We start from the raw sequence: 22197 nt of genomic DNA, 5'->3' as shown, positions 1-22197 counted from the left end.
TGAGCCCTGTGGGGGGTCAAATGGGAATGGGGAATGGTTCCTGCGAGGAGGATTGACCGGGTATCCAATGTTGGAATAACCCGGTTATTCCTCATTGCAGGAACCTGGTAAATGAGCCCGGTTTGGTGGCAGCCATGGAGCTAATAGCTCCATGGCTACCGCCAAACTCGTAATGAGGGCCTCTGTGTGATTGTTACAGCAAAGTGTGGCATGCCTCCAGTGTTCAGGTAAGCTTGCATCTCAAGTGCCACAAGAAAAAGTGGCATGTTTCTGATGCCGGAGCAAGCTCTCTGAGCGAGCGCCGTAAAAGAATGGAAAATGTCTCTGATGTCTGAGTGGGCTAGCGTTGCAAGCCCCGCAAGAAAATATAATGTGCCTCTGAAGTCTGAATAGATGTTTACTGTCTGCACCTTCACTACGTGATTTCTTTTTTCCCCAGCTGAATTCAATTCTCTTAATTGTCTAGTTAGTGTCTAACCTTGTCTCTGCTTTTAGAATGCATGAAATCCCTTCCTTTGGGTATGGGAAAGTTATAGTATTACTGATTCCGTATTGTTTCTGCTTCCTGTATGTACAAGCTGCCTCACTTATTTATTTATGTATCTATTTATTTATTTATTTATTCTGCATTTGTAAAGCGCATAAACAACAAGTAAATTGTGTTTCAAAGCGCCCACAGGGCAACAGTGAGGGAACATGGGAATCAAAGTCAAATATAACAATGAAAGATAGAGGCGGACCTTCTAGGCTGTGTTAGCTTCAGAATATACAAGTGCAGAGAGAAAGAGAAGGGACAGGGTGTTGGAGGGATAAGTGCAAGGTGTAGCAGGAGGGAAGTGCTAAGGAGTGAGCAGCTGTAAGTTCCTAGGTGAGTGGTCAGCTGCTAATAAATAAGTGCAAGCCTGAGGTGGCATAGTCCAGTGGGTGCCGATGCACCTGCTGGGGGCAGGTGGAGGCTGAAGGCGATTGGGTGTGACAGGCCAGAGCCAAGCTGACACATAAGGGCCCAGGCCACCAATCTCAGCAACTGTGGGGTTTAACAGAGGAGGGAAGTAGGTAAGGAGGAGGTGAAAAGGAAAGTCTTGAGGAGCTTCTGTAATTTGAGGAGATCAGGCTCAAGACGAAGAGGGAGCGGGAGGCTGTTCCACAGGAGGGAGACTGCAGAGGAGAGAGATTGGCTACCAGCATGCTGCTAAGCAAAGCGCTTGACACACAGAGAGCTTGTGCCGGAGGAACGTAAAGATCTGGAGGGATAGTATTTAGTGAGAGCAGGTTGTAGATAGTGTGGTCCCCGGCCCCAGGCAGCCTTATGAATGGTTCAGAGGGATTTGGATTTGATCCTTGCAGCAACCGGGAGCCAGTGGGGAGTTTTTAGGGCTGGAGAGATGCGGTCCCTGGGTTTAAGTCTTACAGACCTATCCTGGATTAGCTGGTGGGGTCGTAGAGAGGAAGAGGGTAGGTTAAGGAAGAGGATATTGCAGTAGTCTAGCCTCGAGAGGACCAGAGCACTGGAGACATTGAGCTTCTGGGGGAAAGTGAGAAAAGGAAGAATTCCTTTGAGGAGGTAGAGTTGAAAGTGGGACTTCTTGTCAAGGTCCAGATTGTTAGGGAAAAAGGAAAGAGAGGTGTTGAAGATGACTCCCAGGTTTTTGGCTTTAGATGAAGGAAAAGGGGGAGAGCCCATAGAAGATGGCCAGAGTGAGGGGACGAAAGAGGGAGCCGGGGTCTCAATAAGAAGGATCTCTGTCTTGCTTGCGTTGAGGCAGAGATCAGAGTTGTGTGTTGTCTGCGTAACCACTGGAAGTAAGGGGAGAAGGTGGATAGGAGATGTGCATGTGGGGCAAGATAGGTGTTAAAGGGCCAAGGAGAGAGGTTGGAACCCTGGGGGACACCGCAGGCGGAGGTAGATGTTGGGGGGGGAGGAAGAGCCCAAAATAACCTAAGACAGACGGTCATAAAAGAAGGAGGTCAGCCAGTCCAGTGCCCACTCCGAGATACCTAGGGTGTCATGGAGCCATTTTATGAGGATGGAGTGAGTGGTTGACAGTATCAAATGCAGAGGAGGGATGAAATAGAATGAGAACAGCAGGCGAGTTGGAATCGAGAGATGCAAAGAGTTCTTCCCAAGTGTTCAGAAGAGAAGTTTCCGTGCCTCTGTATGCTTTGAATCCAGATTGATGGTCGTCGAGGCAACCAACACGTTCAGTGTGCCCAGTCAGTAGGGAAAAGACCAGCTTCTCCAAAAGTTTCCCTAGGAAGGGGGTGATAGATATGGGGTGGTAGTTGGCTGGGCAAGGGGGGTCTGCAGAAGGTTTTTTCAGGTTGGGGTGCCCAAGGGAGTGATTGAGGAAGGAGGGGAAATATCCAGTAGCAAAAGAGCGGTTGCAGAAATAAGCAAGTACAGGTGCAAGACGGCCAATGTTGTCCTTAATGGTTCTGGAAGAGCAGGGGGAAACCTGTTTGGAGGAGACCTTAATGGAGCGGACAACTCTGGTGACCTCATCAGGTGTGATAGGAGAGAAGGAGCAGAGAAAGGCAGAGGGAGGATGAGAGGCTGTAGGAGGCAGGGGGTAGAGGTGTGGGGGAGGGGGATGCAAGGCTGGTCAGGATGTTTGAGTTTTTGCAGTGAAGTGTATGGCCAGTGTATTGCAGAGGGCCTGGGAGGGAATAGGTGAGGGGGAGACTGTGTCAGGGTTGGTTAGTTAAGCCATGTTGTTGGATGCACCAGAGATGCGGGCCTGGGTGTGAGCCCTTTTCTTGGTGCGGATGGAGAGTCTATATTCTCTTTGGAGCAAGCGGCAGGCCAGTTTGTCAGAGGGTGAGCCTGAAGTCTGCCACTTCTGTTCCGCGGCTCTGCACTTGCATTTCAAGGCTGCAAGTTTGTAGTCCTGCCAAGTGTTACGTTTGGAGGCATGTTTCAGGCAGATCCTCATGACTGGGGCAAGAATGTTAAGGGTATTGGTAATGGCAAGATGAAGGTTGATGAGAGCAGAGTCAGAGGTAATGTCTGTAGTGAGAAGAGCAGGGGGCTGAAGATAGATGCGAAGGCAGCAACTTACACTGGTTTCATCGGACGGATGTGCGTGAAGGAGGTTGGCAGGGCTGAGGTAGGTGCTGTCAGAGGGCCGAGAGGACCCAGGTGGGATGGGAGTAGAAGAGGGAGTGGTCTGAACAGGAGAGTGGGGTGATCAGTGGGGAGGAGAGCAAGAGATCAGTGTGGATGAAGGTGTCAAGAGTATGAACAGCCGTGTGGGTGGGACCAGAAGGGAGAATGGAGAAGGAAACCGAGGAGCAGAGGTATTGTATTGCATTTGGTTATTTATATAGTGCTCTTTCCCCACTTGTGTAGCCTCAATGCGCTTTTTCCAGTTGGAACGCCCTCGGTGACTGTCGTCAATATGCTGGAAAATTCTAGAGTTTAGACTATGAGATGCATGTGTGCATTATTACCGATCTCAGACTAAGCTGGCTGACTAGGCTTGACTAAGCAGCCCAAAGAGAGGCCAGGCGCATGGGTAGGTGCTGTTGGTGGATTGCGATAGATTGCTATTGTTGAGAGATTCGATGTGTGGCTGGCTATATCGAATTTCTTTTAGTTGGTAGTCGCTGTATGCTAGTGACAGAGGTGTTGAGGTACGTCAGGTGTTTCAGTGTGGATGGCTATATGTGCTGCTAGACCGGAAAGCATAGCCGTAGCTGCATTCTACGGTGCATGGATGCTTGGCCATGCCTCCAGCCTGTGTCCACACATGTGCTGTAAGGTATGCGTACCATAGTCTTCAAGGTTATATGCATCGTAGTCTTCAGAGATGTTCGGCTGGAGCGATCGGTGTCCAGTACGGACGGAGTGGTTTCATTATTCATGGTCTCCCCAGTTCAAGGGTCTGAGCATGCGGTGAGCGTGGGTGAGTTTATTGCGGTGTGCCACAGCAAAGGCTGCTGGATTCACTGGTGTATTTGTCAGGTAGGAATGTTGTTGTGCATGGTGTGATAGTGTGTCAGGTGAGCTGCTGCAAAGGCTGTCAGCCACTGTGTAGTAGATGGTGTAGGGGGAAGTTGGGTTCAGCAGTGTAGTTTCGAGGAACAAGGGTTCAGGGGATAATGGGAAAAGCCAAGATTTTAGGGCCTTTCTGAATTTCAGGTGCTTTTCAGTGTTGCGAATGTGAAGTGGTAGGGAGTTCCAGATGATTGTCACTTGGACGGAGAAAAAGGAAACGCCCAGCATGGAGGAGTTGTGTGGTGGGATCACTATGTGAAATGCTGTGCGAGATCTGAGATTCCTAGAGGGTTTGTGGGGAACAATTTTGTCTCCGAGTAATTCCGGTCCACTGTTCTGGACGGTGCGGTGGGTGATGCACATGGCTTTAAAGGTAGTTTGTCGATCAATCGGGAGCGAATGGAGGACTCTTAGAGTAGGGCTGATATGCTCTTTGGCAGGTAGGTTAATGAGAAGGCGTGCTGCCACGTTTTGGATTCTCTGGAGTTTCCTTAGTTGAGATGCCGGCGCGCCTAGGTAGAGGCGCTTTGAGTAGTCTAGGTGGGACCGGATGATGGAGTTGATGGCCGAAAAATGGTGGGGATAGGTGACGCAAGGGAAAATACGCCTGAGAATCCGTAGATGGAAGAAGCAGGTTTTGGATACGATAGTGGTGTGTTGGGTGAGGGATAAGTCTGAGTCCAATGTGCATCCAAGGTTTTTTACCACGTTAGAGATTGCTGGTGCTTGTCCTAGCGGTTTGGAACATAGGATTGGTTGGGGGAAGAGGGCTGTTTTCCCACAAAATAGGTTTTCAGTTTTCCCTGGGTTGAGGATGAGGTGGTTGGTCATCATCCAGTGGTCAGTATTCGAGAGGCATGATGACAGGTCTGGACGGCCAGAGCGTTGGGATTTTGGGATTTTGAGGATGATCTGGGTGTCGTCTGTATAGCTGTAGCAGGTAAGATTATACGAGCGGATGATCTCGGTAAGGGGTTTTAGGTAGAAGTTGAAGATTAGGGGTGATACGGATGCTTTTTGTGGGACACCTTTACTTACTGGTCGTGATGTGGATGTGAACTGGTGTAGGTGCATGATTTGTGATCGATTTGAGATAAAGGAGGAGATCCATGAGAGGGCGGTGCTTCTGATTCCTAGTATCTGTAGCCTGTCTAGTAAGATGGTGTGATCGATGGTATCAAAGGCTGCAGAGAGGTCCAGCAGGATGAAAACAGCACGGCCTTCTGCATCGGCAGTCCTTTTTAGCTCATCCCAGATGGAGACTAGGGAAGATTCTGTTCCCCTTAGTGGTCTGAAGCCTGATTGTGCTGCGTCTAGGTTGTTGTTGGCTTCTGCAAAATGGCCAAGTTTTTTGTATGCTGTACGGTCCATGTGTTTGGCAATGAAATGTGTGTTGAAAATGTGCCGGTAATTCTGAGGGAGAAATGGTTCTAGTGTTAGTTTTTTGAGGATGGGTTTGATGTAAGCTGTTTTTAGGGCTTTCGGGAAAGATCCTGATGTGAGTGAGTGGTTGAGGATTGTGTGTGCGACAGTACCTGCACAGGTGGAGGCAAGGATGTTTTTGAGTGTAGGTGGGAAGGGGTCGTCAGGGGAGCCCGATGGGTGGCTGTCTGCTACGAGCAAGAGGAATTCTAGGTGTGTGATGGGAGAGAAAGAGTCAGGGAATTGCATCTGGATGGGGTTTGGTCATTGGTCTGTGGGCTGGTGGGTAGCAGGGGTATATGTTCTAATTTACAAGTGATGGCACAGTGTCTTTCGTTGGCGGCATTGTGGAAGTGCAGTGATAAGGTGTCATTTGAATTTGACTGTGATTCTGTGTAGTGCCTTACTTGGGTTTCGAGCATTTAGGATTTAGTTCCCATAGAATGATTTCTTGCTTTTTTTTTTATTTCTCATCTGTATGTTCTGGTTGTTCTTGCTAGGGTTGTTTTGCTCTGGGCAGAGGGGTCAGCTCTCCAGGTCCGTTCCAGACAGTGCTTGAGAGTTTTGAGTGATTTAAGATTGGCGGTTAACCACCTAGGCGTTGGTGCTGATCTCCGTGAGGTCCGTTATGTAGGGGTTAGGGGTGTGAGGGCATTTGTAAGCCAGAGGTCAAAGTATTCAATTGCTGGAGGTCCTTCCTGGAGGCAAAGTGTACGGAGAGAGTGGAGGAGTGAGTGCTCTAGATCTGGGATGATAACAACTTTATGCCATAGTGGAAAGGTAGAGGGGGCGGTTGGCGGTGGTCGTGTGTGGCCTTGAATGCCAACCGCTGTGCTCAGTGGTATGGATAAATACATTGCTCAGTGATCAGTCCGTGATAGAGGGCAGTGGGCGGCTGGGTAGGTATATTTGTGGTGCTGAAAATCGCGTTGAGGGTGTGACCTCTCTTGTGGGTGGGTGTGGAGATGTAATGTGTAAGGCTGAGGGATTCTAGGTTGTCTGTGAGCGATCGGGTCATAGGTTTGATGGTGAGTCCAACCATATGTTGAAATCCCCTAAGATGGTAAGTGGTCACAGAAGAGGGTGGATGCTGTGATTTTGGAGTCAAGGTGGATGTTGAAATCGCCCACAAAAAGGAGTTTAGATGTGCTTGTGAGGAGAGAAGAGGAGAAATCAGCCCATTCAGAGAGGAAAAGGGAGGTAGAGCCGGGTGGCCTGTAGATGGTGGCAAAGGTCAGAGAGGAAGAGGGGGAGATGACCGGCTTGCAGACCAGACTCTTGAAGGAAGAGTAAGGCTGGGTGGGTATGAGGGAAGAAGGGACTCACTCAGGGAAGATCAGAGCAACCCCACCACCAGCAAGGTAAGGGTGAGGCTTGGGGATGATCTTATAGCCATCAGGGAGAATGGAGAAGGGAGTCCAAAGCAGTGACTGAGCTGGCCTTGAACCACTTCTTGGTAAGAGCAAGGATATCGAGGTCAAGGTCTTCAAGGATGAGGCAGATGTCGGCAGAGCGTTTGATGGCACTTAAAGAGATTGTCACCTAAATGGTCTCACATGACTTTCCCCGGAAATTCGACAGAGACTAAGTGGGGGGTGACCAGAAGATCCTCTCCATACTGCAACATGCACATCATCTACAAACCCAGAGAGTCATGGGCCCTCCTGGTCACAATTCCAGATGTCCCCAGAGCTAGGCAGGGGACCTATTCACATTACATAGAGTCTGGTGGATCGGTATGTGGAGTCCTACCTACATTGTACCAGAACAGGTCTCCTCCAGCATGCACTAACACCTATTCACTGAACAGCTGTTCCTCATGTTGGCATTACCTATCCATCAACACCATGCTAAAAGAATTGAGATTAGCAGTGGGTATATTCTTGGGTGGGGCATCAAACTGATGAACATATGCACAATCTCAACACTATTTAAAAAATGTTATGATTAACTCGGACTCTTTTCTTTCCAGCACGCCTGCTTCTTTGGCCAATCATCACTGGTGTCATTCTTGTATTCCTTCTAGTCGTTGCACTGTTTCTGTTGCTTTGCTGGGCTCTGCTTCCAAAAAAAGAGCGTAAGTTATTTGAAATTCTACACATCAAAGTTAACCTATCCTCGCATAAGCTGGGCGACCTTATCTAAAGCCTTTCTGCATTGCAGATAAAGGCAACCCAAGGTTCTCAGAGCAAATGCATCTTTCCCTGCCAAGGAAGTAGCACCAATCGCTGGAAAGTTGCACCTTCTTGAGTGTGTCTTCAGAGATTTGAAATGTTCTTCCCCTACTTAAGGATACATATGAACATTGTCCCTGTTTGCAGCTAACTTTAGAAGCCCCCTTATGTGTTTGATTTGATCCACAAGTTGATATTCTTTACATGTTTTACTAATGTTTCAACATTTCTCCACAGTCTTTTGTTTCCTCTCTTAAGTTGAGGTGCTGAACCACTTTTTAAAATGAAATGTTGTAAGGTTTCATTTGGAAACCTGGAAGCAATGCTGTACTCAAGCTCAAGATTGACATGCTACCTCTGAACACTTTCACTGCAGAGGTCGCCACTCATGTGCTCCTGGGCTATTGACAATGAATAATAGCACTTACAGATCTACTGTGATTAGGAATGTTCTACCTAAATACAGCTTTCATATTTGAAAGGTGGTGTAGGTGTCAATGGTGCATTTCTCCTGAGAAGGGGATATTTGGAGCATGGGAACCACCAAAGTGGTGATGGGAGGGCAGCCCAAAAATTGGGCTTGGGATAGCATGGCCGAGGTGCCAATGAGGCACCAAGTACTCTGATCTCAGCCTCAGTGGAAAGGAAAGAGGGGACATTCCCAGACCCATTTTTTTAGAAGAAGAATAAAGACAAGTTGCTGATAGTGTGGCTGTATACGAGAGCTTGCATAACAAAAGTATTACTGCGTCCATAATAAAATAGTAACTTTTTAAAACAGTTCAGTATTGGTGAGGCATGGAAGTGTTAGGTGGCACCTAAACTATGGTACTAATGTAACATGCCAAATACTTGAAGTGAGTGTTGAGGTTGTATTTGTAGTCGTATGGCGTGAGTCTTTCAAGTTAGATTTTATGTTTACATTTTTAGTAGTATGTACTCATTTTTAGTGGTATGTGGTGGTAGTTCAAAATCAGAGTTTTCTGGTTGAAATTATAGAAGTATGTAGTAATTTGTATAGTGACTGGCTGTACCTTAACTTTGGTATTTCCACTGTTTGTAGGCTTTAGTTTTCGTTAGATAAAGTCTTTTTTTTAAAGATTTATTTTTAAAGTTAATGTCATTTGTTTATTGTGGAGTATGGTATCTAGCGTAAAAGTGTTCCTTGTATCTATATGGCATAGTAGTGTATTACATGATGAGGTACCATGTATGGCGTAACAATTTGTGGGGTAAAACCGTCTGGTTTAAGAATATGTGGTCTAACAGGGTCTCGTATAACGCACGTTTGCTGGCCTCATAAAACCATAGACAAAGAGAGTATTCCTACAGTGAATCATAAACATTTTAAATAAATGGTTTGGTAAGGCCTGAATGTTTGAAGCTAAGGGGATACGTCTCTCTCAACCTCCGTTTGGGCTTCCTCGTTGCTAGCCCAGGCGTCACAAGCCCCCAGAATGTTCCCAACATATTTTAAAACATGGTATCCCCTACTATCTAGGCCCATCTAACCTGGGAGGGAAACCTAAAGGCTGTGCCTTTCTCCAGCTTACACTCTCAGGGAATTTCTAAATGATCCTCGCCTCTTTCTTTCTACCTCTATTTCTCTGTCAGTATCTATCTCTGCTCTCCTCCCTCTGAGATTGTCCTACCCGCCCTCTCTCTCTAGCTCCACCCCTCCCCTCTTCTTTACCCATCTTCACTCCTCTACCCAATCCCTTCTCCTCTCTCTATGCTCCCCACTCTTCTTCTTGTCTCCCATTTCCCTCTCTCTACTCTCAATCCGCTCTCTACAAGTCTGTGCCCTGATCTTTTAACATTCTCTCTGCCTATCTCTTCCAACTACTACCCCTCCTGTTTCACTCCACCCTCACCACTACTCCCACTACTACCTTTCACTTTCTCCAAACCCTACTAACATACATTTAGCGCACAAATTGATACCAAAGACAACACTGGAGCAGCAGCTTCCCAAGTGCCAGTACCCCCCTCCGAAAGGCATGCCAGCGGCATCGCTATGGAGACCACACCCGGCGACAGTGGCACACACGGAATTAAAGAAAATGGGGCATCTCACTTTCTCTCTCTCTCTCTCTCTCGCTAATTCCCCAACATGTTTTCTCCCACTTTCTCCCTATCTTTCACACTCCTTTCACACACACCCTTCTCCGTACACTACACACAATTGGTACCTTCCACACAATATTCTCACTCTCACAAAACACTGCCACAGTCTCCTCTGCACTCCTTTTCACCATCCGTCCTCCACGTGTACTCTTGATTCGCCACTGCGCCATCTGATTTCACCCAAACACCTTTCAATCTCCTTCCGGTTCCCATTGGTCCCATGGTTACACGCTCACATTAGCCAATCTTTGGCTAAGCTATCCCTGGGGGTCTTCAAAAAGCATTTTACCCCCGACCCATTTTCAATATCCAATTGCAGGGTAGCAGCTCTGTACCCGGGTTGCTTTTTGTACTCATAGCTTTCTTCATGTGCTGATGAGTTTTGCTTCTATTTAGGATCGGGGAGGATTTATCTGCATCTCCTACTTCCTGCAGTCCCTTCTGACTCATTTCATTTTTTGTTGTCTCAGCATTCCCTTTGGGTCCATGTAGGGTTGGTAAATCGGTGTTGGGTGTCTCACCTCTTGTGAGCAGGAAAAATCCCAGTCTCTTCCATGTCGGGTCTCGATTCCACTCCTCTGGTTCTAGTCCAGGTTTACTTGGCTTTGGCCAGGCACATTCTGGGAGTTGCAATACTGAAAAGATGAGAGAACTCTGGCCAGAAGAGAGTCTGACAGGCATTGTGAATGGGACAGTGGTACCATCAGGCATACACAAAGTATTCTCAGGGGGTTTAAGGACTGAGACTCTCCCAACTTCCTAACCCCACTTCTGGTAGACCCCCCGCACCCTTTAAGGGCCATGACCCTGACGCTGTCACAGTATGGACAATATACATATGAATGTACTCATAATTGAAAACATGAAAATAAGTAAGTGCGGTGTATGAATGTTTGTGATGTAAGTGTATGTGCCATAAATGTGTGTCCTGTACAAGAATGTGTGGTGTAAAGTGTGTACGCGCTGTGTGTGTATAGTGTATAAGTTGCATATAAGTATTTTGCATGGTCATATAAAATGCACACATTGTATATTGCTAGTACATATGCCAATTTGCAGTAAAGTTAAGCATATAGTTTCTTCACATTTCATACATGTTTGCAATAGATACCTCTAGTACATAGTAATATACGTAAGCAAACACATGACACGTGGGTATGACTTTTATGTTACCCTTTGATTGTTTGCTAGTGTGTATTTTGAAAATGTGCATATCCTACATGTTTTGTAACATAGTATGTGTGTGTGTCAGTGCATAGGACCTTTGTAGGTCATAAATATACGTTTGTACACATTTTTGTAACAATTTGACAGTAAGTACATGAAAGATTTGTAAGGCACATGATTATGTGTCTGTGTGCATGTATGCGGTGTGTTTCTGTATATGTGTGTCTCACTGCATAGGGCTTTTACAGGTTGTACATGATTGTGTAAAGTATGTGTACATGTGTGCATTTGTGGGTGTGTGTTCCCTGTGTGTGTTTTTCATGTCTGTGGTTGTGTGTGTTTACATGTTTATGTGTTATTTCAGAGGTGTATACTTGGAAGTGAGACCTATGTAGAATGTTCTGTACATGTATGTAATGTACATGCTGTATATGTCTGGAATAGAGATGAAAAGTGAGATTAAAGTTAGCGCTCTGTAAGGGTGTAGAAGTAGGAGACCGACACACAGGTGGCATGCTTTTAGCTATAGACTTTTAATAAAAGAGAAAAAAAAAAATCTAACCCTAGTTCTAAGAGGGTTTCCCCTGCCTCAACTAATACTATGGAAATTGTCAGGGTGTCAGTCTAAAGCAAAGAGTCCACCGTCCTGTGTCAACAAGCCTAATTCCATCCCTTACACTAAAAGGGTTTTAGATGAAGAAAACATGTATAACCAGTATAAAGGTGTAGTGTTTGATACAATGTCCGATGTGCACCACCCAGAATATAATAACATGTGGTACAGCGATATGAACTCGGTAGGGAAACAGAGGTATAACTGGGGTTATGTCTGCTCCCTCATCCCTCATGCTTCTGGGGCACCCAAAATGCTATACCCTAAGAAATATTGCCCTTAGAGGCCCAGTGTGTGGTGCACTTAGCACTGTGTCAGGTCAGCAGTTTGTTCCAGGGGCACAAAGCACACGTTGCACTAATGAACAAGGGCGGAGAGAAGTGTGCAAAATACAACAATGCCCCCCTAATGTAAGCCACGGCCCACGTTCAAATTGGATGAAGTGTTGTTTGTGTCAAACAGATGGGAGAAGGCAGTGGTGAGCTGTGCAACAGGGGGGTTAGCAGAGTTGGAAGTAGTTATCATATGGAACATCAATAAGAACTGTTTCACGATATGGACTGCATACATACCTAAACTAACATGGATTGAAGCATGTGAAACACCAGTAAAAGTTCAGCAGGCAGATGAATATAAGTGTTGCTTTCGAGGGCACAGGACTGTTCCTGTAGGCACTAACACTAAGTGCAATAAGACAATGTTCATTCCAGATCTTACAAAAGAACAGCACCACTGATGAACTTGAACTGGGTATTCCTCCAGGTGAGGCACGTGTGCCTTAATAACATTACACTCAGCTATCCTGGTGGTGCCTGAAGTACACTTCACAATAGATTCTAAGCATGTGGTGTTGCAATCTATCTCAGCCTCCATCCAACCCCATGAAATGAGGAAGAGGAAGCGGTCGGTGAAGTTGAGAAGGAAGAGATTGAATTATCTGTCAAAAGAATCATCCAAATTGCTCAAAGCAATTCTAGAGAAATATCGTCTGTTGCAGATTGTTTGTTGGGAAGTGATCAAGTTGGCAAATGACATTAAAAAAGACCTAAACGCCATCAAGAGTGAGCTGAGGGCGATCTGGGTGATGACGCTTCAAAACCGGTATGTATTGGATCTCCTAACGGCGATGGACTGAGGCGTGTACAAGAAGATAGGGTTGTCCTACTGCACATATATATTCCCAAATAATACAGAGAACGGGTCCCTGACACACATCATAGGGGCCCTACACAAGTTAAAGACTGCCATGGAGAGTGAAGCAGGTGTGCAGGCCGAAGATTGGTTTGATACATTATTTTCCTGGGTGCCATCTTGGCTTGGGGCACTAGTGAAGATGTTGGTCTTGATCATGGTGCTCCTGTTGGTGTTGTTTTGCATGTGCCAGATGATGCTTCGATGTTGTGCCATGACTATTCCAAACAGTACAATGATGATGGTTACTATTGGGGCAGGAATGTCTCTCCTGGGTACAAATGATGGGCAGGCTCAAACCGAGGACCTAAGTAAACCATTCATGGTTAAGATTGAACTACCTATTAACCCCTCAGGGACATTAACCTCACCCCCGCAAGATCCAGAAAACTACACTGAGCATGGGTAGACTTATATACCTTACGTGCACCCCAGAGAAATATGCACGGATGGGTCAGTTTGCATCATGTGTGCCATGTGGGCAGGTCATGGTTCCGTAAGGATGAAGCGGATAGAGAAAGAGAAAGGGAGAAGTTAGTTAACGGAGGATTAACTAAAAGGGATGCATGTTCAGATTACTGCCCCTCCTAAACGATTTAGATTGTGGAAAATATATGAAAACATGGAGAATGTGTAAAGTGTGGTGTAGGGGGGAGGTGGTTGCTTTATGGGTGGAAGAAACTGGCAGAAGTGGGTACTTATTTAGGGGGAACTAACCATTTGCTTTGAGATAGTGTTATGTAGAATACATTGCATGTGCGCTGTAGTTATAACATGAACTAATGTTAAATTTAACATGAGGCCTGAATCCCCGTAGGCCATGTTGGAGACACAGAACAACGAGGCCTCATCAATTGCCTGGTTATCACATTGCGATTCCCAGGCGCGGCAAGCAACATGCACATATGCCCACATATAAATGTATTCAGTTAGGCCTTTGAACAATTAGGCAGGAATGTGTGCAGCTGAATAGGCGAAGGGCTGTGGCCCAGCATGAATGTCATTCTCTTGGGAGTCGAGGCAGAAGTCTTGGGTTGGCAAAACATGAACTAAGATTTAAGACACTAGCGCGCCCCAGATGATCATCATTCTATTTGAACTACCAGATTTGCAGGAAAATGTGTCTTGAATCCTTTGCGAACTGGATTGATTAGTGGGACATTAGGCTTACCTCTTGGGGGGGGGGACTTATACAGGGGGGAGCAGAGAACAACATGATCTGTGATTTGTACCAGGGAGAGCCAAGGGCGATGCCCATACAGTGGGGAGGCATGACGGGGGCACCTGCGTATCTGGGATGAGAAAAGGATTGCTTTGTTCGCAAGGACCAGGCTGACCTCAAAGTTATCTGCCGAGTTTCTGTTGACGACCAGGTGCACATCACGTGACTAGGAATAAAGATAGGGTGATGCCATTTGAGCATAACGAAATGCCTTGTAACGCATCATGATGGCAGAGGTTGTTACACATGTGTGGTGAAGATGGAGAAGTCAACGCAACGAATTTGAAGATGGACTATATGAAACTATTAGCATGTATATAGGCGGCAGCCAATGAGGGTGGGGGATGAACACTACATTGAGTGCGTCATGACTGACAAGGTGTACGTTTATAAGACAGCCACCCTTTTGGAGGAGGCCAGAGCTCTGTGGCAGTGGATTTGTAATACCCTGTTACCCATTCCATTTTGTATACAAAATAAAGCTTGTGTTCTTCTCGAAAAATGGTGCACCAAGTCTTTTTCCCTAGTGGGTTTTTTATCTTTGGTCTGGTTGTTGGAGAGTTACCTTACAGATAAAATACCTTACACTTATGTACTAACACAAACACTTCATGCTCCCTCAAGTCAGAAACAAAACAATCTGAGAGACTTAGACGCGTGAATGACCATGGGTACTACGGATGTCACACAAGGGATAGGATTACAAACATACCCAATCGACGTCCCTTTTTGACTTTCAAAACCAAGTCATACAATACTCTGCACAGCATGTGAATCTAAGCAGATACAAGAATCCACACGATTTTAGCAAACTTTTTTTATTTCATATTCCTCAAACAGTGTTTAGATACAGAAAAGGAAGAATCTAAATCAATGTAATATGCTTCTCAACCAACCAGTGGCATGTTCACATATGGAAATTCCCCTACACCAAACACCATTTATAACAAGTCTGTTACTCATAATTGTCCAGTTAACCAACTATAAATATTCATTTTAGATATAAAAAAGGAAGGTCAAAATACATCATCATCATTTGTTATTTGTATAGTGCCTTTCACCATTGATATGGTCCCAAGCTACTGTAGATTGAACGTCCTCGGGGACCGAAGTCCATGTATAGGAAATGTATCAAAGGAGTTTAGAATGCGTTTGTGCATTTTAGCCCAAGCAAAGTTGATAGGGGTGGCCAGGTCCCTACGAGCTACCCATTATCAAGCTGGCATGTGGATGGGTGCTTTGACATTGACAAGAGAGAATGCAAGGGTAGTAATCAGTAAGTATCACAATAAGAGGAGCATTCGTAATTGATGTTTCCGGGTTAGTCAATAGATATGCAAGACAATACAAATATTAATATAGGCAATCAGAGTAGATTGGGTATAGATTATAAATACAACATTTAAAATACAATGAAATTCATAAATTATAATTACAAGGTGGACCAATAAAAAGGATAGCAGATGCTAAACTAAGACATGCCAAGATGTTTCCTCCTAAACAGTGCTTACCTTATAACATATAATGTAGATCAGCCACTAGTGGAGTATTTGCCCATAATAGGTAAAATAGGGCTGGGCGAAATTGAGTAATGTTAGCCATTTTGAGAATAGGTTTCAGTGCTCCATCCCATATATCGGAATAGACAGGACAAACAAGAAAAAATGAAGTAGGTCTTCTTTATGAATCAGACATAAGGGGAATTGCTTCTCAGTGGAGCTAGAAGACCACATTGCCATGATTGCTCTCAGAGGAAGGCAATTAAAGTGATTCCTTGTTATTGGGATTATTTCAGCCGGCTTCTTGGCCCAGAGCAAGTAATTCTCAATCGACCAAGAAGAAATGATTGGATGGGTTTAATTGAAGGATTTATTAATTTCATATGCCTCTCGCTGGTCTTGGATATAGCACCATTAATCAGTTTTTAGTTTAGTTATTACAGCTGATCCCAATCTAGCAGATGTTGAATAAGCGTAAGCAGAGTTTATTTTCCCTAAGTAGATCTTAACATGTTTTAGCCAGGGGATCGCCTTTTTGCCGTCTCTGGCCATTACAGAAGATATAATTGCTTGCTTTTGGATCGCACCACAAGTGAAGCCAATGATAAACCAGCTGTACAATCAAATTATCTGACAAGAAATGAAAACCAATTTCAAGATGTACTCCAAAATTGGAAGATGATTAAGGTAGTAAAAGGACTCTCTTTACAAAGTCATTTTCAACTACTTAAAGGGATTTGGGATTCCTGATTGCCCATAGAGAAGAGCCATAGTTGGCAACTGCAAGAGCTTTACACTTGTAAACTTGTAGAATATAATGAAGGGGTTCGTTTTTAAAAGATATTCTGAATCTGTCAACTCTTCCCAGAGCTTGACTGAATCGGATTACCTGCTTAGTAATATGAGGGGCCCCATTACATTTAGTGGCAAATCGTATGCACAAACAAGGGAGATCTCCTTGGTTTTGTTAAGCATGAGTGGGAACTTAGTTTGTCCAAGTCATAAAGTCAGTATCGGCTGTGATCAGGACCTGCAGTGCTCGGGGGAGTAAGGGCTAATAGAACAATATCGTACACATAGGGCAGGAAAGGTCAACCCCTGTTTGAATTAAGAGATCTTGCAGATCACTTATGTAAAGAGAAAATAGCATGGGAGCTAATATGTAGGCCTGGCAGACTCCAGAGGTGACCTTGAAATAGTCAGTACACTTGTCATGGGCCCTACTCCAAACACATGCCATAGTATTATGGTGATGTGTAAACAACAGTAGTTCCAATAGTTCTGAAGGGCATTTTAGTGACGGGAGCACTGACCAAGCTTAGTACGAGAAACCTCATCAAAGGGGTTTGAGGTTGTTTGGTCATTTCTTTTGTTATACCGGTACACTGCCCACAATATAACTGCTCGGCCCCCGTGTTCAACGTTCATGGTTTTCTTTTTGTCCCCCGCCGCCAATGCTAAGGAAGCGAGGGACACCTCTGCACCCCCGAAACCCCAAATTACCAAACATGGTGAGCAGGAGACACCTCCGCAACCTCTGCTCTCCCTTTTCGGTATTTCGGAACGCATGCAGGCAAACTGCACCACAGGTCAAATCACCCATGCCAAAAATGAACAAATATTGCATGCAGATAAAAAATGTCGGTCAAGTATGCTGATACCATCAAAGGCTGTGCTCATATTCATAAAGAACAAGTAAATAGGTTCCTTGTTGATATACAAGGAATGTACAATAATGATGTACAAGTTTAGTGCCTGTTCAAAGGTTCCAACCCCCTGTCTGAATCTGAACCCCAATTAGATTTTTGAAAGAAGATGGTTACTATCCACCCAATGTTCAAGTTTTACAAGAAGAGCATGACCAAAGGGAATCAATAAGAGAGCTTGGTCGATAAAAGGACGGCAAGTCTTTTGACACTTTTTTGTAAATGGGTTGGATAATAGCCCATTTCCAAGAAGGTGGGATTACTCTAGAGCTACAGGTGGTGTTAAAGGATTGTGGCGGCACCGGTGCCTATAGATCTACTTCCGCTTTGAACAAGTCAGCTGGTATGCCATAAGGCCCTGGGCATAGGTCCGATTTATGTTTCATTATGGTGTCCTTCACATCTTTGATAGAAAATACTACAGACAAGGAAGGAATGGTCTTGGTGGCTCTTAGGTAAGTGGCAATTCAATCGGGTGTTAGCGTTTCAGTTTCTGTCAATGATGGTAATATTGCAATATATAATGAACTGAAATTAGTAGTCCTTATATTATCTGGTACAACGGTTTCCGCAGCAGTCATTTGACGCTTATACCTTGGAACCGTGGTACCAACTCCCAAAATGTGCAAGTGTTTCATTAGCCACCGGCTCAACCAGCTCTGACCAAGGTTCCTTATCTAATTCAGATTTCTTATGCTGAATAGCGTGTTTATATTGGGCCCGTGCTACCATGATATCTGATCTAGTTGAAAGTGGATTTTTTACTAGAGTGAATACATTCTTTTAAGCTACGGTGCACTGAGTGTCAAACCAACACCTAGTATTAGGGGGGGGGCCCTTAGTATTGCTGGTAGTCATACATATGTCACAGATACTGGACCTTAGTGCATCAAAGTGCAAATGAGTTTGCAAACATTAGTTTCTTCATTCAGAAGATAATTGAACAATACATGATTAGATGTTACAATGTTTTCCTGTATGACTATGTTGTTACAGTTCCATCCTAATACTCGCTTGGAAGATGACAAAACAGCCCTCTTCCGGTGTAGATGGGTTTTATATGGGGCTACATTTTAACACAACAGGATGATGGTCGCTAAAGACATCTTCAACAACAGAGGAGTCAACGATCGGTGAGGAATGGATTACTGAAATACGTATATAGTCAATAGTAGATTTGCCTTTGGGCCCCTTAACAGTGTATCTCCCTGGAATGCCACCCTGCATCCTCCCATTAATAGACCTTAGATCCCACTAGTAGAGCCATGTAAAGACTTTCAGTCCATTGGGACACATACGTGAGTCGCACATTAGAGGGTCTGGAACCATATATATCATAACCTTCATGGGATCCAGAAGGCCTGATGGGGGACTGTTACCAACTTTAACATTAAAATCTCCTCCAATGATAGTCATTCATTCTCCACTCTTCAGTTGCAGAACTAGGGTAGATTTGAGATTATATAAACAATTTCATTAGATCTATGTGGATTGTTGGAAATATTTATGATAAGGCATTATATCTGCCCATTATCCATACTTTGAACCATTTGCAAATAGGTTAAGGAGTGGTCAAGTGGCACCACAACCGATTTAAGTTCAGATTTGATAAATAGTGCTAGACCACCAAAGGATCTACCCATTTGCAGTTTTTGAGCAAAAATCTGATATGTCTCAAATTCATCCAGAATGAAATCCTCCATGGCCCATGTCTCTTGTAGTAGTACTATATTACTATGTTTAAGGACGTTAATTGCACTTTTGTAATGCCCCTGAAATATTCCATGATAACACAGAGAGGGTTTCCTCTTCAGGAAGTATGATTTCACCAGCGGTTGGCCTTGGTTAAAATGTCAGTGTCACCATGTTAGGAGTTTGGGGTAGAAGATCAGGTAGAATCGCGATATCGTCTTCAACCACTGAGGCAGGTAACTGGCTACTTAGTCAATTTCTTTGATTGTGGAAACTACTTCATATTGATTTCCCAAGGGGATTGGACCGTGCTGTAAGAGGGACTTTGCTCTTTAGACTGACAATACTTGATAATTGGGGACACTTGGGGGACCCAGGTCGTAGGGAATTGGCAATTAGCATTAGTAGGTGCATCTGCCTGACCAAGTACTGTGTCTTGGACGTGAGGTATATTGGTCGGTCTTGTCAGTTGATTAAAGATGTGTTAGTTCAAAAAAGGACAAGGGAACTATCCATGGCTGACCTGGCGATGGTGACTTGCCAAGGTTGGACCCAATTACATGACCAGCTAGTTTACGCTAGAAAAAATAAACACAAGACAGTCACCCTCCATAGTTGCATTGGTGATCCCCATCAAGGTAGACCATCTAGCTATTCAAATTACATGTAGATTTTTTAAATTGTTTTCTAGATTAATAGCACAGCGATGTATGTTAGTGTTGATCCAGTGGGTCACTTTGTTAATTAACAAGTGGGTGGATTCAGTAGAATCTGTAGGTAGCAATAGTGCTTCCACAATAACCCCACAAAAGGTAAGGCTGCTGGAGTCAAACTTAGTGCCGGAAGACCCACTGGTTTGGATTGTCCCTGCTGAAATGTGTTCCTCTGTATATCCAGCCATCAATGCAATGTTAAATGCCAAAACAATGACATCATGATCACATTTACTAGCTTTTCCGAGAACTTTCTTTCAAGTATAGTCCATTGTTTGGTTGATTCTCTTTGCAGCGACCCTACTACTCTTATAGATGTTTTAATAGAAGACTAATAAGTGTGGTAAACCAGCTGTCCCTGGCCAAAAAGAAAGTTACTCATCCTACTCTGATCAAAGCAAACCTTGGTTCAAGGAGTATCTGTGTGCCCAAAAAAAGTTGGTTAGAGAGGCAAAAGGAGCATGGAGGAAGATGAAAGAACAGAGCTTAAGCAAATGTGTATGAAGCAACTTTACATTTATAAAAAGATGCTTAAAAGGGCAAAATGAGAGTACTATATGGAGCAGATATTTTACAGCACCAATAATTCGAAGGAGCTCTTCACTGTGCTGGCCGAACTAATTTCAACTGAAGTGCTCAAAAGGCACATCCCTCCTTCTCAAGAAAGATATGAAGAGTTAGACCAATCGTTCGAGGATACAAATAGAAAGATCAGGGATCAGTTTAATCCCTCAGTTAGAGCGGATCCTACTGAGAATGTCTGAATTAAAGGATATTAATCATCCTTACATAATCTTAGACTCTTTTCACACATTAACTGAACACTCTGTGTTAAAACTTATGTGGAAGAAACAACTACTTGACACTTTTCCTGATTTGCTCATGAAAGATTTTTGAGGCTCTACCCTGACATATATTTGTCAGATTATAAATAGTTCACATATAAATTACCATACCATTTATCAGCTTGCGTACATCAGTAAACTGATGGAAGCAGATGTAACCTCTCAGCTGCAACACTTTTTGGATACCTCAGGTTGGTTGGACGATGTGCAGGCAGGTTTCAGTGTGGCCCTCAATACATAATCAGATTTGGCAGATGGCCTCAAAAGTAGATCAACTCTCGAAGACAGTTTGACGATTTCTATTTTTGGAATAGTAAAAGACTTCCAAGGGCTGTCCCTCCCTTTCTTGTCTAGTGCAGGGCGCCCCCCACCCAATCCCAGGTGCGCCTCAACCCCAGAATACAATCTAGAAGTTGGTAACCTCTTCTATGTAGGAAGCTATATGTCGGTTTATGATGGCCAGAAGGCAAACTGCATCTTTCTCTAACCCCTCTGGGAACAATCTAGGTGGGTCATGACCTAAATTCCCTAATGCATCATAATATGAGGATTGGTGCCTTCCATACACTCAGGCATCACTTGGTATTTTTCATACCATGGCCATGTACTCCTTTCCCCATGTCTCACTGTCTCTTTCCCTTTCCTCCTCTTAGTCTCCTCCCTACTTCTCCACCCACCGTAACTACTCTCTCTCCCTCATACTCCCTCTTCTATCCCTCTGATGTTCATCTCTCTACTACCCACCTCCACCCTCCAAACCTACCCTCTATGACTCTTTCTCCCCTCTCCAAACTACTATTAGTCTCGACCTCTGCTTCAACTCCCCACTTCTCGCAACTACTCTCTCCTCCAATACTTCTACTCTCCCCTCTCCAGGCCCATTCTGCTTTTATTAATTAAATTTGATAAAGATTACCGCAACCTAACTAGTAAGATATCTCAATGCATTAGCCATATGCCTCATAGGTCTGTTGGGCTTTCAGTCACAGGTTCAAATCCTGATGGGATCAAGTCAACACTAAATGTATCTGAGACCCATAAGTAGGATGCCATTATTTAAAGCTGCAGTTATAATCGCCACTAAACTCAACCCACACCTTCTCTCACAGTCACTTTCCCTCCACTTCCCCTGTCACCCTCTAATTCACTTCTTACTCTCCCTCTATTAGTCCCACTCGCATACCTTGAATGCACACTCAGTCCAAAAATACCACTTTATCCCATTATCCAATGCCTCACCTTGCATAATCCTTCAGCAATCCTCCTTCATGTTCTTCTACACTGTCCTTCCTCCATTTGGTCTCTTGATCAACCTTTGCCTATCTTGACCTCACCAGAATAACCAAAATCTTCCTGTTTCCTGTTCCCCTTTCTATGTTCTCCCTTCCCTCTCCATTGGCTCACACCCTCAACTGGTTCCCTGAGCTTACCGCTGGCTTTCCTTTTCCCAGGGGAGGTGTTACAGGTGAGCAAAAACATAAAAGGGGTCATAAGCCACAACCCTTACTCGTACGCGAGTCCACCAGCACTTGTCAATGGCAGCCTTCGGCACTCAAAACCATATTCAATGTCCCAGTTCATTTGAGGGCTTTCTGGAGTGTTTGGGATGAGGCTTGGCAGAGGGAACGCTCTGCAGCCCTTTTGCAGGTAAGCGTATTGTCTTTGTGGGTAAGCGCATTGAGATTTCTGGAAAACTGAGTAATGCGCTCCATGTATTCCCTGACGCTGGTGTCATTTTCTTCTTAGTGGTCCATGTTGCATAGCGGTACGGCAGCTATATACAGTTTCTCTATGGGTCAGATTCCTTGCTTGCTGTTCCACCACTAGGC

General features: G+C 44.6%; 1 protein-coding gene across 2 annotated transcripts in view; it reads left to right on the top strand.

Moving 5' to 3' along the window:
* Positions 1-22197, top strand: part of LOC138521220 (Fc receptor-like protein 5) — a 317958-nt gene that overhangs the window by 261642 nt on the left and 34119 nt on the right. The window contains exon 8 of one of the 2 annotated variants that reach the window (XM_069633889.1): positions 7392-7496. The exons of the other annotated variant lie outside the window; for it this stretch is intronic. Within the exon in view, the coding sequence (XP_069489990.1) occupies positions 7392-7496 (105 nt within the window). The remainder of the gene's footprint in view (positions 1-7391; positions 7497-22197) is intronic. 2 annotated transcript variants of the gene reach the window in all.

Source organism: Ambystoma mexicanum, chromosome 13, assembly GCF_040938575.1.
Source record: "Ambystoma mexicanum isolate Mex_15411 chromosome 13, UKY_AmexF1_1, whole genome shotgun sequence".
Lineage (NCBI taxonomy): Eukaryota > Metazoa > Chordata > Amphibia > Caudata > Ambystomatidae > Ambystoma > Ambystoma mexicanum.
Note: the sequence above shows the minus strand (reverse complement) of the source record. Positions and strands in the feature narration are given on the sequence as shown.